The sequence below is a fragment of the Protopterus annectens genome, chromosome 3.part0 (assembly GCF_019279795.1).
Source record: "Protopterus annectens isolate FY-2018-M chromosome 3.part0, PAN1.0, whole genome shotgun sequence".
NCBI lineage: Eukaryota > Metazoa > Chordata > Ceratodontiformes > Protopteridae > Protopterus > Protopterus annectens.
The window spans coordinates 1923246259-1923263758 of NC_056731.1; the positions used below are offsets into that span (position 1 = coordinate 1923246259).

At 39.6% G+C, this 17500-nt stretch overlaps 1 protein-coding gene across 1 annotated transcript in view; it reads left to right on the forward strand.

Moving 5' to 3' along the window:
- The window catches only part of TBRG4 (transforming growth factor beta regulator 4), a 1565288-nt gene that overhangs the window by 16669 nt on the left and 1531119 nt on the right, over positions 1-17500 (forward strand). The window contains exons 2-3 of the mRNA XM_044066066.1: positions 5141-5244; positions 12258-12757. Coding sequence (XP_043922001.1) covers positions 12341-12757 — 417 coding nt within the window. The 5' untranslated portion in view covers positions 5141-5244; positions 12258-12340. The remainder of the gene's footprint in view (positions 1-5140; positions 5245-12257; positions 12758-17500) is intronic.

A 17500-nucleotide genomic window follows, 5' to 3' on the forward strand; every position in this document is an offset into this window, starting at 1 on the left:
TACTCTAGACAAAAAAAAAAAAACTTTTACTGCCAAGTACAACAGAGGCTGCAAAACAATCTGCAAAAGTTTTGGGCAGGCATAAATAAACTTCTTCACCCAGGACAAACTACCACTGCTACACCCTCGGCTACCCACCAAAAACCTTCAGTGGATGTTGCCAATACCTGTAACAGTTTCTTTACAGAAACAATCCAGTCACTAGCTAGCAAACTTATCTCCCAGTTGCCCGAGTCTGACTGTCTCTGCTATCAGTTCCCAACTCTCCTTTAACTTTCAACCAGTTTCTACATCACTTATCCGAACTCTAATCAAGAAACTAAAACCAACGACCCTGTCTGCGGATCTCCTCCCTGCTGAGTAACTTCAAAAAGCAGCGGACGCCATAGCATACCCCATTTCTATACTCATTAATAGAACTATATCAGAATCTTATATTCCCTCTTTCTGGAAAATATTGCATGTTATTTCACTCCATAAAGGAGGTAGCTGAACAGAGCTGTCAAATTACAGGCCTATAGTTATTTTATCATCCCTAGCTAAAATATGGAGAACTGTATCCATAAACAACTTCTGAGCTGTCTCATTAAAAACAATTGCCTGGCTAAATTACAGCATGGATTCAGACCTTTCCACAGCACCACCACTCCCTTCCTCTCCTTCTCTAATAAGCTCTCTTCTGCCCTCTTTCTTGATCTTTCGACATGGTAAACCACTCATAAATACACTCAAGACTATCCCTGTAGATGACCAGGCTATCCAATGGTTTCAATCTTACCCGTGTTAGAATTTATGGAGCTGGTTCTAGAAAATAACTTTATGCACTTAATGGTGAATTTTATCGTCAGAAAAAAGGGGTGGCAATGGGGGCCCCTTGTGCCTCTCTCTCTACGCCAACCTTTTGTATTATTGGGAAAAGAACTTTATCTTTACAAGTCAATGGTACCAGGACAATAATATTATTACCGGAGGTTTTTAGACAACATCTGTATTTTATTGAAAGGGGACGAGAAGAGTCTTATAGATTTTCTTGATTACATTAACAATACAACACCATTTCTGAGGTTTACTCGCAAGATCAACAATGATAGGTTGAATTATTTGGATGTCACCTTGTTTAAAGATCATGTTAATAAATGCTTTCAGTCAAAAATACACAGGAAGAGTTCCTTTTCTAATGCCTATCTCAACTATCATAGTGGACACCCTTTTTATCAAAGAAAGGGAATAGTAAAGGGACAACTGATTCAAGCTTCACGAATGTCTAGTACTTTAGACATTTTTAAGGAAGAAACCAGGACTTTGAAGAAACTTTTTATGGAAAAGGACTACCCTGAAAGTTTAATAGAGAGCTTGGTATTAGAAGTCACTCAAAATAGAGATGTTAAATATGCTCCTTTACTGGGCTCTGGTTTTACTGAACTGTCCCACATTCAACAGGTAGATAGTCTTTATCCAAAAAGTAGTTTTGTACACACCTTCTCCAGTAACTCGGACAAAATTGAACAAATTGTACATAAATACTGGCCTATTCTTAGGTTGCAGGAAGACATCAAAGCCCACACCCCAGTAACTCCACATTTTGTTAGGAAAAGGGACATGAACTTAAAGGAACTCCTAGAGGGTAAGCAAGAGAACAAATTCGACACGGTTAAGAGGAAACTGGGCGCTTATGCATGTGGGAGTTGCAAGCAATGTTATGCCATGTTAAACCAAAGTCCCTTATATCTTCCCTCTAGGAAGTTTAGATATAGTCCGAGGTATTTTAATTGTAGGGTGAAAGGGGTAGTATATCTTGGGTGTTGTATGACTTGCCATAGTTTCTACGTAGGCAAGACAGAGAGTGTTTTTAGGAGAAGGGTATACGAACACTTCAATGACATTACCAACTGCAAGGAGAGCAATGCTTTCTACAAGCACTCATTGCTTTGTAAAGACATGATCATAAAGTTTGTAGTTTTAGAGCAGATCACACCAGACATTCGTGGGGGTAGCTGGGAAACCAGGTTGGAATACAGAGAGTTATTTTGGCAACTTAAACTAGATTCCAACAGGTTTCCCGGCTTGAATGTCAGTCTAAACATTAGTAGTGTTTTGAAACTGTGGCAAGCTCGGCTTTAGGAAAGGAGGTTGTAGAGATTATTTTTATCAATTAAACCATGGATTTATCAGGGATTTTATACTGTACACATTTTTTTGGTTTATCCAACATTAGATTTGTCAATATAGAGAGTTTATAATTGTAGGGTAATGGGCTTCATTGTATTTTTATTTATTACTTTCTACTTAGGATTTTTACACCCTTGGTTTCTAATGACATACATTGTAGAACTTTTAACAACTAATACCTGCTTAAGATATCAAGTATTCTTGGCTACATATGTTTTGACATTTAGTTTTTAAGTTTATGGAAACACTAAATATTTTTAAGGGACAAGTTTTTTGTTAAAGCCAAAAGCTTAAAATATTTGGTTTCTAAGTATTTTTACTCATAAAAGGTAAACCTAGGATAATTGTTTAATTAGTCAGATGATTCAACGGAAACTATTTAATAAAGTAAATCATCGACTCACTATTTCCTTGACAAAGCTCGGATTTACCCGAGTGAAAGCGCTTGGTGGATTTTTATGTTTTTACAATAAAAAAGTTTCAAAACAAGATTGAGTAGCTCTTGCACTTTAAAGAGGCTAACTGTCTACTTTCAGTTTTGCTTCCGGGTCCTGTTTTCTGAGCTTGGGTGCTTCGTGGTACCTGTGTGGGAGGCTACAGTTGGTACTTTGACAGGACAAGTTATTTTCCCTGCTACCCATCACCCTACGGGTCCCCCAGGGCTCTATATTGGGTCCCCTCCTCTTTTCTTTCTCAATGACCTGTACACTCATCCCTAAAGCGTCTTGTATTCAATAGGCGGATGATTCCACTCTGATTTGCTCTGCCACCTCTCCTACAGACCTGCAGACTCTAACCCAAAATGTTTTTAATACTGTCGAAATTTGGCTCTTAGATCGTCGACTAATTTTAAGTCCAAACAAAACGAAGCTATTGCTCTTCTCTCCACTACGCAAGGCCTCCTCTCCTACCTTTACTGTATAATCTAAAAATGGAACTATCATTGCCCCAGATCAGGTCTATATTAGATAATCTAACTTTCAAATGTTCCGACTGTCATATGGTCGATACCATATGATAGAATTTTTGAAAGTTCGAACGTTTTAACAGAGATCTACGTACAGCGTGCAATGGGAAGATTTCCCTTTTCTGTACTGTAGCTCGTATATTTTAAAGAGCGTGAGGTGTAGGGGGGGGTGCAGGGTGGCTTGCCTCCCTGCTTAAAATGTTCCGGTAGGTTGTGTAGTTTTTTTAATTTTTTTTATTAGATATTCAAACTTTTAAAAAGTTCGATCATATGGTGTTGGCCATATGAGAGTCCAACTTTTGAAAGTTTGATTATCTAATATTGACCCCCCCCCCCCAGATCTTAGTACGAAGCTCTTAGGGGTAACAGTTCACAGTAACCTAAAGTTTGATTTGCAGATTAATCAAACCATCAAAAAAGTTAACAAAAAAATTTGATCTCTATACAAGATTAAACCATTTCTAACTCCACTAGTTAGGACTGTTAATGCCTGGACACATCTACTCTCCACTCTGCTCTATGCCTCTCCTCTTTTCACTAACTTGAGTAAGACTGACCTTAAATTCTCTAGCAGTTACGACCATATTACTAGATTTGCCACTGGTGCAGCCTACAGAACGCACCACTGTCTGAACCTAAATCTCCTAGGATGGCTTGAATTGCCTAACCAACTTCAGTACAGCCAATTAATAGTAGCCTGTAAAATTCTTTACCAACCTGAAAACAGGTCTATATTATAACATCTAAGGCTTAAAAAAGTGAACGATGAATAATCAACCCCATGTAAGCGAAAGCTTACAATCTCGAAAGCTCAGAACAGCAATCCCCCCCCCCCCACAAGGGAAAAAAAAATCACTGTTCCAAAAAGAAAAAATAATTGAAAGAATACATAAAGTGGGGGGCTTTGCCCCCCCTTACTTAAATATACCAACTCTGAGATCGCACTACAGTGCTGAAAACGGCAAAGTAATGGAAGCGGTCAAACAAATTCTTTCCCTGGGTAAAAATTAGCTTAAAAGCCGCTTCACTATTTTGCCTTTTTCTTGTTTGACCAAGACGCATTCGATAGAATGCGTCTTCGATCATCTAATAGGAACCCCCTGGAAACGCGCCTTTACTTAAAAGCATCATAACCCCTTATAGTAACCTCAAGGCACTTTGCTCATCCAACAAGCTACTAGTTCAAACACTCAAATCTAACCACTCAGCTGGTGACTCTATATTTGCCAACTATGTTGGCAAAACATGGAACTCACTCCCTGCTGAGCTTACCTCAGATCCCACTCTATCCCATTTCAAAAATAGTCTTAAACTGCTCCTTAAAGGCCGCTGGCTTTGTCTTTGTTCTCACCCTGACTAACCCCCACAATACAAACGTGCTAAATAGGACGCCTGTTGTCATCTAGTTTTCATTCTTATTGAAAGGTTACTACTTTGTATTAAATATTATAGACTGTATTGACTTTTATCCTGACACGAGTGTGCCATTGAAATGTACTTGTAGTAGTGATTTACTTGTATTATGTAAAACACCTCTATGTACAATACCTCTACGTATGTGTGATGCTGTAATAGTGCTCTGATTGTGACATGTAAATTCTCTGTGTGTATGTATGGAGCTTTTCTCCCCGGGCTTCCGCTGAAAATGGACATATATCCAGTTGGACTGTCCTGGTCAACAAAATGTAAAATAAAATAAATTTGTTTGGATTATGTTCTTTTAGTGATGAGGAATCCAAGAATGTTTGCAGACTGGAGGTGCATGAGTTAAAATGGCATTTTGATTTTAATGTACGTTTTCTGAACTGCTTTATTGAATAGAAATTGTTGCATTTGTATATAATGTGTGTGTGTGTGTGTGTGTATATATATTTTATATATATATATATATATATATGTGTGTGTGTGTGTGTGTGTGTGTGTGTGTGTGTGTGTGTGTGTGTGTGTGTGTAGTTTACCTTGTACTGTCCACTTTTTGTAATGCTGTGAACTTTTTCCCCCTAGGATTATGTTGAAATGGTGATGTGGCAGATCGGGGCAACATAATTTCCTTTTGAGTGAACTGTGCTGGCCTGCGTTAAGTGTAAGCACAATGTTGGGTGGAGCAGGTGAGTATAAAACCACTAGTGCTGTGTGTGTACTTAGTTTATGAAGGCTGCTGTTCTTGTTTTTAGTACACCCATTACTTTATCACTGTTATTTTTGTTAAAATTAAAAGCTTTCTTTCATTAAGGAAAACATTTGTGAAGGTGTAAATTTTTGTTTAAAATTCCTCAAACCTGGTTGAAAAAGGAGCTACCATAGCTTTTTGGGAATAACTTTAAACTGAAATTTGCAGAGTAAAGAGCTACTACTTAATCTATTCCCTATTAGTTTGGTGATTTTTGCCTGAATTTCGCAGCTTTTGATGTCAGTACTGGTTAAGTGTGCATGTCCATTATATTCATAGTGTCTCCCTTCTTTTAATTTTAGGAGGCATGAGTAGCCCAAGTCTTGATTTTGAGTATATTGTCTTGCCCAAGTCTTGATTTTGAGTATATTGTCTTGAATGTGTTATTAAAATGTGAGTGGCATGTGCTACTTCTGACCTGTAATGCCATCAAAAAATTATAGCTGGGGAGTGGATGTGAAACCCAATGGATAATTTTAAAGACCCACTGGGAGCGAAGCAAATTCTGAGCTTTTCCTGTTGGTAATCTTCACCAAAACAAAATAACACTTAACATAATTGTGTCAGAAAGCCAGAAAAATATGTTGCATATTCTACAAAGTGTTTAAATAGTTTTATCTTACTTATAGTGCAAGGAAGGTACTTTGTAGCATGTAGAACGTTTTTCAGTGTTATAATGCTGTCATGCCTTTCTCTTGCAGAATGGCACTGCAGACTGAGCATGTGTCAAGGTTGTATATCTGTGTATGATGAAGAGGATGTGCCAACAGATAAGAGTACTGGTAAAGACAGGTTGTAGACCAATACTTTGATTGTAAGTTAGTCACAGCTATTGTGGCAAATAGATTGGTCATGATACTTATCAAAAACACTTCCTTAATGAACTTAATGCTTGTGACTGGTCACCAGTTCTTCATCTTCAGCTAGAAGATGCAGTATCTTACTTCAGTACAAAATTCCTACAAATCCTTGATTGCCATGTCCCCTCTCGCTCTACCAGAAGCACAAAATTCCTACAAATCCTTGATTGCCATGTCCCCTCTCGCTCTACCAGAATACAAAACAAAACTGCTCCATGGCTCACCGAAGAAACTAGACAAAAGATTTTCTTACATAATAAAATATGGGCCAAATGGAGAGCTTCAAAAACCCAGCAGACCATCTCCACTATAAGCAGCTACGAAATACTACTAAAAAGAAATTCTTCTAGACAAAAAAAAACCTACTACCTTCACCTACAACAAACCCACCAGCTTAAACCATAAAAGTTCTGGTCAGGCATTAACAAACTGCTTCATCCAGGGCAGTCTAAAACTCCCACCCCATCAGGTATAACCCAAGATAACTATAAGCACATTGCTGATGCCTTTAACAACTACTTCACTGAAGCTATTCAAACTCTAGCAAATACACTACCCCCTGTTAGCACTAACCTATAAATAAGTATAAATAGCCCAGCTCCTTCATTTTATTTGGAACCAGTACCAACATCCCTCATCTGCTCCCTCAGCTGACCTTCTACCAGGTGAATACCTAAAAATTGCATCTAAAGCCATTGCCTATCCTATATCCATCCTTATTAATAGAACAATTACTGAAGGAAAAATCCCCACCATCTGTAAAGTTTCACACATCATCCCCCTGCACAAGGGTGGTTCCTCTACAGAGATTTCTAATTTCCGACCAATAGCCTTACTGTCTCCAATAGTAAAAATAATGGAAAAATGTATCCACCGACAGCTACTTACCCACCTTCTCTCTAATAACTTACTTGCTAACTGTCAGCATGGCTTTCGACCTCACCATAGTACAACCACTGCCTTACTATCCTTTTCTGACTGTATTAACAAACATCGTAATACTAACTCTTTCATCTGCACTATTTATTGACGTGTCAAAAGCCTTCAACATGGTTAACCATCACCTACGTATAGATATACTAAAATCCCTATCTCTTGACCCACGTGCAATACTATGGTTTAAACCATACTTAGATAACAGACATCAACCTGTTCTCTGGGATAATAATTTATCCACACCCCTCCATGTCAACATTGGAGTGCCCCAAGGCTTCATACTAGGCCCTCTTCTCTTTTCAATCTTTATTAATGATCTTAACACTAAAATTCCACAAGCCACCTGCATACAATTTGCAGATGATTCAACTTTAATATGCTCTGCCAACTCTTGTTTCCTTACTCCAGACTCTCACCCAAACTGTATTTCATACTGTTGAAAATTGGTTCATGAGTCACTGCCTCCTCCTTAACCCCAAAAAGACTAAATTATTGCTCTTTACTCCTAACCAAAGATCTCCTAAATGTCACTTTACATTAACTTCTAACAATGGAACTATCATATCCCCAGACACTACAACCCGAGTCTTGGGTATTACAATAGACCACAGCCTTAGCTATGATGATCATATTAATACTACTATAAAATCTGTCAACAGAAAACTAGGATCCCTTTATAAAATCAAACCCTTCCTCACACCACTAGCCAGAACTACCATTGCCCAGAGCCATCTCATCTCTACCCTGTTCTATGCCTCTGCCATTTATACTAACCTTTCTAAAAACAACCTTAGCAAACTTGCAACCGGCTATAATAACATTGCCAGATTTGCCACTGGATCCCCTTTTAGAAACCATCACTGTCATAACCTTAAAAAGCTAGGATGGTTAGAACTTCAGAATCCGCTACTTTCTCAACAACTGACTATTACCCAAAAGATTCTCTACCACCCTAACAAGACTCCTATCCTCACTAGTTTGGTTACCCCATATAATAATCTGGCAACACTGCGCTCTGCTTATAAACTTCTAGTCTCTACTACTAAATCTAAAAACAAGGCTGGGGACTCTGTGGGGAAAAACCTGGAACCAGCTTCCTAAAGAATTATCATCACTTCCTTCCATACTACTCTTCAAAAAAACATCTTGAAGAACATCTAAAAACACATTGGCTATGTCCCTGCTCTAACCCTGACTAATCTCCCACTCCCTTACCTCTCTGCTCTGTTGCTTTATTATGCCTATCAATTTGAAACTTGAAAAGATACTATTGCCTATATTGGAGTCTTTCTCTCTATGCCTCTACTGAATATGTACTGTTTGTAAGTAAAAGATTGTATGCCTGTAACCATGCATTTAATTTAAGACAAAAAGACAAATATTCTTGGTATTCTTTATCATTTTATTATATGCTAGCCAATGTTTTTTTTTTCCAGGAAACTCTTAAGACAATATTTGCATTGTCTATGCTATAAGATTGAAATGTAACATCTCTCTATTGTAAATACTGTATGCTATGATATTTTTTCCTATGTTGGAGCTTTTCTCCCCGGGCCTCTACTGAAAGTGGACATATATCCAGCTAGACCAGCCCGGTAAACAAATGTAAAATAAAATAAATTGTATAGTTGGATAAGCCAGTGTGTATAGGAGGGAGAACTACCTTCGATAACATAGTTAAAACAGTTTTGTTAATAGAGGATTCCATAAAACATAACCAGTTTACGTTATGGTGATCTATCTAGTCTACCCTTATAACTAAGACTACTGCAATGGTGATCCATAGAAAGAACATAGCGCAGATGTGTAAGTAAACTTACCATAACAGTAGATGTTCGAATGATCACTGCTGCAGTAGCCACTAGTTTCTCTATCTCCCTTATTTTTGTATGTATTTTATTGTAAGGGTGAGAACCATTTATTTATTTTAGTTGACGTTTGTTTACCTCGGAAGTCCGACTGGGATAGAGCCCATTTTCTGCAGAGGCCCGGGAGAAGCTGTCCAGATGCATGTCTTTGGAATGTGGGAGGAAAACGAAGTATCCAGAGGAAACCCACACAAATGCAGGGAGGACATGCAGACTCCACGTAGAAGGCACCCCAGCTGGGAATTGAACCAGAGAACCTCTTGCTGTGAGGTGACAACAATAACCACTGCATGACTTCACCACCCACCATTGTTTTTGTTTTCCGTGTGTTATTCCGTCTGTTGGCATGAGAGCTTTGAAGGGCTTGGGACCCAAACATGAATTTTTAGTCAGCTGAGTTTGAGCTGACTAATGGTTTTGGTTTGTGGAAGGTGCCATGAAAGCTTTGAAAACTGGTTGGCTGCAATACCATGAGCAGGATATAACCCATATAACTGAGGTTACTGCAGGAGTGATCATTTGAACATCTGTTACAGTATGTTTACTTACACAACTGTACTGCTGTCCTCCTGCAAGGAGGAAACATCTGCATAGGTGCTAGGGCCATGGACATGTCAAGGAGGACAGAGCATATTGAAAATATCCAGAAAACTTCAGTATGTGTTGTCCAATAAGGAGCGAGTCTCTCCTGTGTTGAGAAAGATAGATATAAAGATGTACGGAGTCACTTACTCTAAGTTTTGTAGCGTTGTTGAAGCAGTCATGAGTCTTTTCATTTCTTTAGTGCTTCTTTTGTAAGATGACATGTATCGAGTGTTTGACTCCCTTAAAAGTCATCCGATTGGTCAGGTAAGTAAGGGTGCATTTATAACTCTTTAACTTAAGCCTTTTCAAGTGATCAAATTTGCACCTTCTGTTGATTTACATAAGTGAGTAGTCATTGTCAAATTGAATATGTATGTTTTGTAGGTAATGTTCTTCCTCTTTCAGGCTGCTTTTAGGATGTAGTCATTCACAGTGAATGACTGAAACCTGATGATGAGTGTAGTGGTATTCGTAGTCTATGGGTTTTGACGGAAGGACATCATGGGCATATTCTCTGTTCAGCCATTTTGGTGTGCTATTGCCGGAAGTGGAAAACCGCTTTTCCCACAAAAATCTGGTAATGTCCCCCTACCTTACTCTTCTTTGTGCAAACCAAACTCCTGAATGTTATTGTTCTGTATCTGATTTTTCTGGCTTTCAGCCCTTCTAAATAGTTATTGTGATTGAATTAAAATTCTGTTAGAGTTTAACCTCGGTTGTATGTCCTTTAGGATCAAAAATGCTCTTCTCAGGATACATAGCATCTGTTATTACTACCTTCGTATCTAGGTATTGCTTCAAGATAGAGGCATGCAGGAAGGCGATAGCACTGTGAATATCAAGAACAACCATTAAACTTTTGAGATCGATGCTGGATTGCTTAGCTGTATGTGAATTTACTTCCACAGAGAGTTTGTTGTGGCCTTGAAGGGAGCTGGCCTGTATTTTGGCTTTCAGTTTATCAGTTTCAGCAGCAGGTAGACTTAAGTGTGCTCTGGCTTTCTCATGTCACAGTTTTGAAATGTGGTTTTAAATGGAATTTTCAGGAAGACATTGGAAGATAAACTTCTGTCTGTTGTCAGTTCAGTAAAGCACTGTAGAATTTAAAACAAATAATGTAGATGAAGTCCCGTTAGAGAGATTAGCTGTTTCTCAGGTGGTGCTTACCTAGAAGTCCCAAAACACATTTAGCAAGGGTATTTTCAGGTGGCTGATTAAACATTTTACTAAATACCGCAAAATTTGCATGCTGCCGAGGTACATATTTGTTTGGGTGATTCTTAAGTGTGGTTTCCTACATGTATGTTTTTTTTTTTTTTTTTTTTTTTTCTTCATTTCATTGTTTAGAACAGTCATCTGGTCTACCTTATTGATGTATTATTTCTGTGAAGGGCTTGCTGTTTGAAATTTTGTTTTGCATATTTTACTTTCTTTGCATGTTGCCTGAAGAACGAATTGTTCACTTTTGTAACATTTTCAGCAAAACGGTAAGTCTTTGAAATGAGCTTTTGAAACAGGTGCATTATTTCATTCATCCCTTACCTGCCAGAGTAGTCATGAACTCTGTGTCTCTATTGTTTGTATATTTTTATGTGGAAATTTCCAAGTGGGGTTTGGGAAGGAAAACTCCTTGACTAGCCATTTCAGTACCTAATAATATACAGAAAGTTTGAGGACAACTGTACATTGATTTCTTTTACACTACATAGAGTATCAAAGAAAAAAATATACAGAAATGCATTAGACAACCATTACCAGAGTTGCAAACGTAGCTTAAAATTAAAGGCTGTAGAAAAGAATCCACATCACTGAAGATTTGTTTGGGTGGTTTTTAAGTTGTGTTTTTCTGCATGGCTTTTCTCATTTCATTGTTTAGAATGAGCAGCTGGTCTGCATTTTTGATGTGTTGTTTAATTTCTTTCTTTGAAAGATTTGTTGCTTGAAAATTTATTTTGCATATGTTACTGATTTGCTGCTTGAAAATTTATTTTGCATATGTTACTTTCTATACAAGTGTTACCTTGTTGGAGTAAAGAAAAAAACACTAAGGAAATTTAAAGAACCAAAAAAAAAAAAAGTGTCATTGTACTTAAAAATATTTATGTAACTACATTTAATACTGTTGCTGATTTAGTTTTGGTTATCTTATTAGAATCTGTTCATTGTTGATTAGGGAAGTAGAAGTGACATCAGTATAAGGGGAATTTGTGTGTAATCAGTATCTACACTAGATCTATGTCAGTTTATCGAAAAACCACATTGTCAAAACCCATATGGTCGAGACCATGTGGTTAACAATGCAGTTAATGGCTGGGGGGCAAGCCCTCCACACCCCCTGCTATTTTTTAATACCAGCTGTGAGATCACACTACAGTCTCAGAATGGTTCAAACCAGATTGAGATAGACCCTCTAAACTTTGCTTCTACATAGGACTGTGTGGTTTTAGCTCCCTGCATTTTTTTTTCCCTAGCTTTGTGTAAGGGTAGTTTAGAAGAAACAGCTGACTGGAATTTAGGTAGAACACTTTTTCTAATATTGGTACTGAGATGTAGTTGTTAAATACTAAGGATCTCTTAAGAAAGTTTGCAAAACTGTCCTAGTGTCATTTGAAGTACCCACTATATAAACCAGTATTTGAGCTGCTGTTGCGGTGTATAATCTGATAACTGTATTTTAAATACTCTCTTCTTTTTCATTGTAGGTTGTCTTGAAGTAAGAAGGTAGTAGGCACACTATGTGAAGAAGATGTTGAGAAAATTGTAACTGTTCTGTCTGACACACATCATGGCATCTCGTGTAGTAAGGCGTGCTGTGCGCCTCATTGGGGCATCATTTGTTGTTGCTCCTGTTAGTTCTGCTGTACCTGGCAGTGCAGTAAACTGGAGAGGACTGAAGCAAGGTTACAGCCTGTCACCTATTGCACGTTTACATGTATCTTCATTCCACCATGGGGATAGAATTCTGGCAGAGGAACAGGTGATAAGCAGAGTGCCTGAGCGAACAGAACTAGATGGGTTGATCGAGTCTGCTGACTCTGTAGAAAACTTACTGCATTTGATAAATGATCATAGTTTTAAGGGTAACCAAGCAGCAGTCCTTGTAAACCACCTCTCTCGAATTGCAGCTGATAGGAAAATGGAAGGTGGTAGCATCCTTCAGGATAATCGTTTCCAGAAACTTCAGAGTACCCTAGAGGATGAGGTAAAGTCAGCTTTTTTTGGGGTTTTATCTGTGGTAAATTCTTTTTTTTTCTTTCTTTTTGGTTAGTGTTTGGTATCACCATCTTTCTGTAATCACATTGTCACTTACAGGGGTTATGGACTTTTGATGATCTGCACCATTATTTCTCTTTAAACAAAGAAAATAAACAGGATAACATATGTAGCAATGTGAAGTTTGGTCTTAAATGTTTGTAGTAAAATCTGCACTGCTGCCTTAAGCTATGGGGCTTGTAACATCCACACCCAGATAAGGTTCCATGTGGGCATTGGCTTCCCACGGATTCACACATTTCCCTCCAAGTGCCTTTCTATGCTATCTCACCTGGATTAACTGTACTGTGACGGAACTGCTTGTATCCATCAACACACACACACACACACACACAAACTAATTTCAAGGAGAGACTAGCAATACTTGTCACTGCTTACAGCCTTTTCTTGTTTAAAGGACATTTTCACCTTCTCCCTGAGTTTAACTCAACCCTTAGTTTGCTTTTCTCCTTACAGTATGGTCCCAGTATTGTTTAAGTACCAGAAATCTGCTTGTAATTCATGAAACTTTCCTTTCCTTGGAAAGGAAGTGAAAGCACATCCATTTTTTTAAGTTTTAACTTTTCAAATACCTTGGCAGATGAATGTGTCTGCATGACCTAACACAGACAAATGGTGTAGTCTTTCCTATGGTACTGATCACAAACTTGCATAGGTAATTAATTAGTACTAATGTCATCAGATCAGTAGCTGCTATAAAGGTTAAAAAAGTGCATTGTGAGACTTGTTTTCCGTTGCCTTTATTGCTGAAAGGAAGAAAAATCATGTCAGTGTATGTAGTTGATGGAATTCCATTTGTCTCTATTTTTGCTAAGCAGTACTGATTTGAGCAGTTCTGCTCTTGGGGGGGGGCATGAAAAAGACCTGTCTTAATACTTTACAGGAAAAAAAAAGAAAAAATTCTGACTTGTCTTTAAATGTCACAGAAAGTAGTGATACTACTTCAAGTAATCTTAATGTTTTATAAAGTAGTATAATTAACCAACATTTCATATCACTGAATCGTTGTTTAGGTAATAAGGTGAAAATTGTTTTTCATTTAATTATGGCATGTTTTTCATGCACAATCTCTAGTTTCAACAAGGACATTCCACTTTGTGCAGTTAAAAAGTTTGTAGCCCTAATAGTTGACCACATATTTTGTATAGCTATCCACTTGTATGTGATATTTTGTATATTTGCAACAGTTTTAAAGAAAGTAGTGTTGCTTTTACTGATTTATGCTGCTCAAGGATTATGGTTTTGATAAGGTGGTGTTATGCTGGAGTATAACAGTCGGTGAGACTGCTGTGACCAAAGCTGATTACTCCTCTTTTTCTTCAGAATCCACTGATGTTGACATATTGCCACTGTGAACCAGGGGTTAGCCACGTCCTCTGCTGTTGTTGAGGTCCCCTTATTCATAGGTTCATACTAGGCTATCTGCCCGAGGGCATTTACAAGCCTAGCCCATAGTTTTGTGGCTTACGCCACCCCTTTAGTTTGGAGAAACTATGCCCATTATTTTGCTGTGCCTCTGTCGAGCAGTGACACTGAGGTAATCCCTGGGGTATATCTGCGATCTCCCATCCATTGGTCAAGATTCCTCTTGAACAAGGCCAGCGAGGTGCTCTGCCTCACATATACCGGGATTTTGTTCCACAGCATAGGGAGTCTTTGGGTGATGAATCTATCCCTCCAGCACGTCCTATTAATAACCGTGTCAAGGTTTAAGTCTCCGCCCTTGTGGCTCTGAGGGATCTAGATTTTTTGAGGTGAAGCATGTTCATCAAATCTGGGTTTGACATGGCCTTGTATGTCAGGCATAGGTCACCTCTGAGCAAGCGGTAAGCGACTGAATAGAGCTGGAGTTCTTTCAGTCGGGCAGCATAAGACAGATTTTGAGACCCTTTATCCTTTTGGTGAGGAACTTTTGTGGCCTCTCCAGCTGCTGCAAGTGTCGGGTCAGATACATTCCGAATGGGGCATTGTACTCTATCATTGGTCTGATGAGTGATGAGTATAGGGAGGCTATGACCTCCCTTGATCTAGATGTGAATCCCTTCATGATCAGGTGGGCAATGTAGAAGGTCTTCCTAACTACTTTAGCAATATGAGTGTCGAATGAAAGGCTACTGTCAACCTGGGTCCCCAGGTCCCTGATAACTTCTTCTGTGCTCAGTGAATTGCCACCTATATGGTAGCTAGGGGTAACCTTGTTTTTCCCGAAGGGTATGACTATGCATTTCTTGGCATTTAACTTTAGGCCATGGCTCTGGCACCAGTTATCCGCTTTCTGTGAGACCCTTCTGAAGGATATCTGTGTCAGATGTGTTCTACTACGGCGCCCAGTTTGCAGTCATCTGCAAACTTTGTCAGCCATAACCCTCCTGTGTTTGCTTGTACTTCGGAAAAGTAGATGCCAAACAAGAGTGGGCCCAGGACTGAGCCCTGTGGGACACCACTTGTGACAGGCTTTGAGTCTGACATGGCGCCAGCAACTATGACCCTGTGGGTTCTGTCACTCAGCCAGTTTGCAACCCATCTTGTGATGTATGGGTTTACATTTAAGCTGATGAGTTTTTCAATGATACCCGAGTGGGGTATTGTATCGAAGGTCTTTGCCAGGTCGAGGTAGGCTGTATGGACTGCCTTTCCCTCATCGATGGCCTTGGTGACTGTTTCGAAAAAGTCAACCAAGTTTAAAAGGCATGATCTGCCTTTGACAAAGCCAAACTGGGTTGGATCCAAAGTCTGCAAATTCCCTATGTCTTTATTTATGAGATCCATTATGATCCTCTCCATGGCTTTGCAGATAAGGCTTGTCAAGCTAATGGGACGGTAATTTCCAGGGTCGGTGGAGGCACCGCCTTTGTGAAGTGGGACCACAGTCGCTGCGCCACTCCTGGAGTGCGTATCCGGAGGTGAGACTAAGATTAAACAGCTGTCCTAACTCCGGGTTTAATTCCTCGTTGAGTTCGTGGAGCACACAGCCGGGGACACCATCAGGTCCCATGGATGCTGCTTTTTGCCTTGGAGAGAGCAGTTCTCACCTGGGCGTTAGAGATGTTTGGGGGGCTACAATCATTTGGTATAGATATCTCTCCTTTTGGGGGGGAGGGGGGGGAGAAGTTTGCACTGAACCTGTCAGCCAGTATGTTGGCAATGTCTGTAGGATCAGTAATCTTCACATCATTTTGAACTAATTCTGAGCATATCTGGGAGTTTCCTCCCAGGTTTCTAACATAGCTAAAGAAGGCCTTATGATTGTCTTTTGAGTCCTTAGCTATTTTTCTCTCAAAATTTGCTTTGGATGATTTTATGAGAGCTCTTAGCTTTTTACTTATAGTGATCAAAGGTGTCTTACCTTTTAAGGATTTTGCTCTATCTTGTAGTAGCTTCCTCCTTTTGTTGTAGAGTTTGTTTATGGCTGGGGTCCACCAGACTGGACGCTTGCCTTTGGTACAAAGAGTCTTTGTTTTGCTTGGGATTGCCTGATCCATGCAGTCCTGCAGGTGCTGGTAGAAGGCATTTGTAAGTGATTCAGCGGCTTGAGTAATGTTTACCGCCGGCTCGGGGGCCTTAAAGGAGACCACACTAGTCTTTAGAAGTGTGAAGTCGGCTTTCGAGAAGTTCTTTACTGTGGTATTTTTTATTTCAGGTGGGGTAGATTAGTTTGTGATCTGATCTCACCAGTGAGGGGTATACTTCCGGTGTTGAACATTGTGCTCCCATGTTCGTGATGATGAGATCAAGTATGTTTTCTCTTGTGGGGATGGTGACTAGTTGTTCCATGGCATTTGAGTTTATGAATTCCAGGAACTTTTGGGCTAGAGTGTTTGGGCTTGAGTAGTGTTCCCAGTCTATATTAGGGTAATTGAAGTCACCTAGTATGATGGTGTTCGGGGATACATTTATCCCCTCCAGTGTTTTCAGGAAAGCCATGTGAGGTTCCTGAGTTTGCGAGGGTGGCCTGTAACATGCTACAAATTGCAGAGCAGTCTTGCCTATGGTTAATTGCACCTGGATGGTCTCCGATGCATCATGCGTTGCCACCAATCTTGAGGTGTGGGTGTCCTTGATGAATATGGACACCCCACCACCTTTCTTGGTATTGTCCGGATTTTGGGGCCGGAACGCATGATATGAGGTAAAACCTGATAGTGCTGGGGTGCTCTCAGGAGCCTTGAACCAGGTTTCTGTCACAGCACAGACATTGATGTTCTCCATACTGAGAAGGGCCTCGAGTGCGTGCATTTTGAGATTGAGACTTCTGGCATTGATCAGCATTACCCTTAGTTTTTTTCCTTTATTGTGTTCTAGGGTGGTAGGTTTAGAATTTGAGCCTTGCCTAAAAAAGGCACTATGGGGGTGGCAAGAGCCTTTGCCAATATCCGGAATCCCAGGGGTGACAGGTGCAAGCCGTCCCTTGCGAAGCAGCATGGCTTGTCCAACATGTCATTCCAGGCAGACAGACATTGGATCCCCTTTGAATGACACCAGAGTTTAAGCCAATTGTAAAAGCTGATCATCTTATCTCTGTATTGTGGCATCATTCTTGGTGAAGGTAGGATACTGCTCAAGGTCAAGGACATACCTGCCTGGGCTACATAATCAGAGAGCTCCTCGATGTCTCTTTTCATGTAGTCCAAGGAGGTACATCTCAGGTCGTTTACACCAGCGTGGACAATGA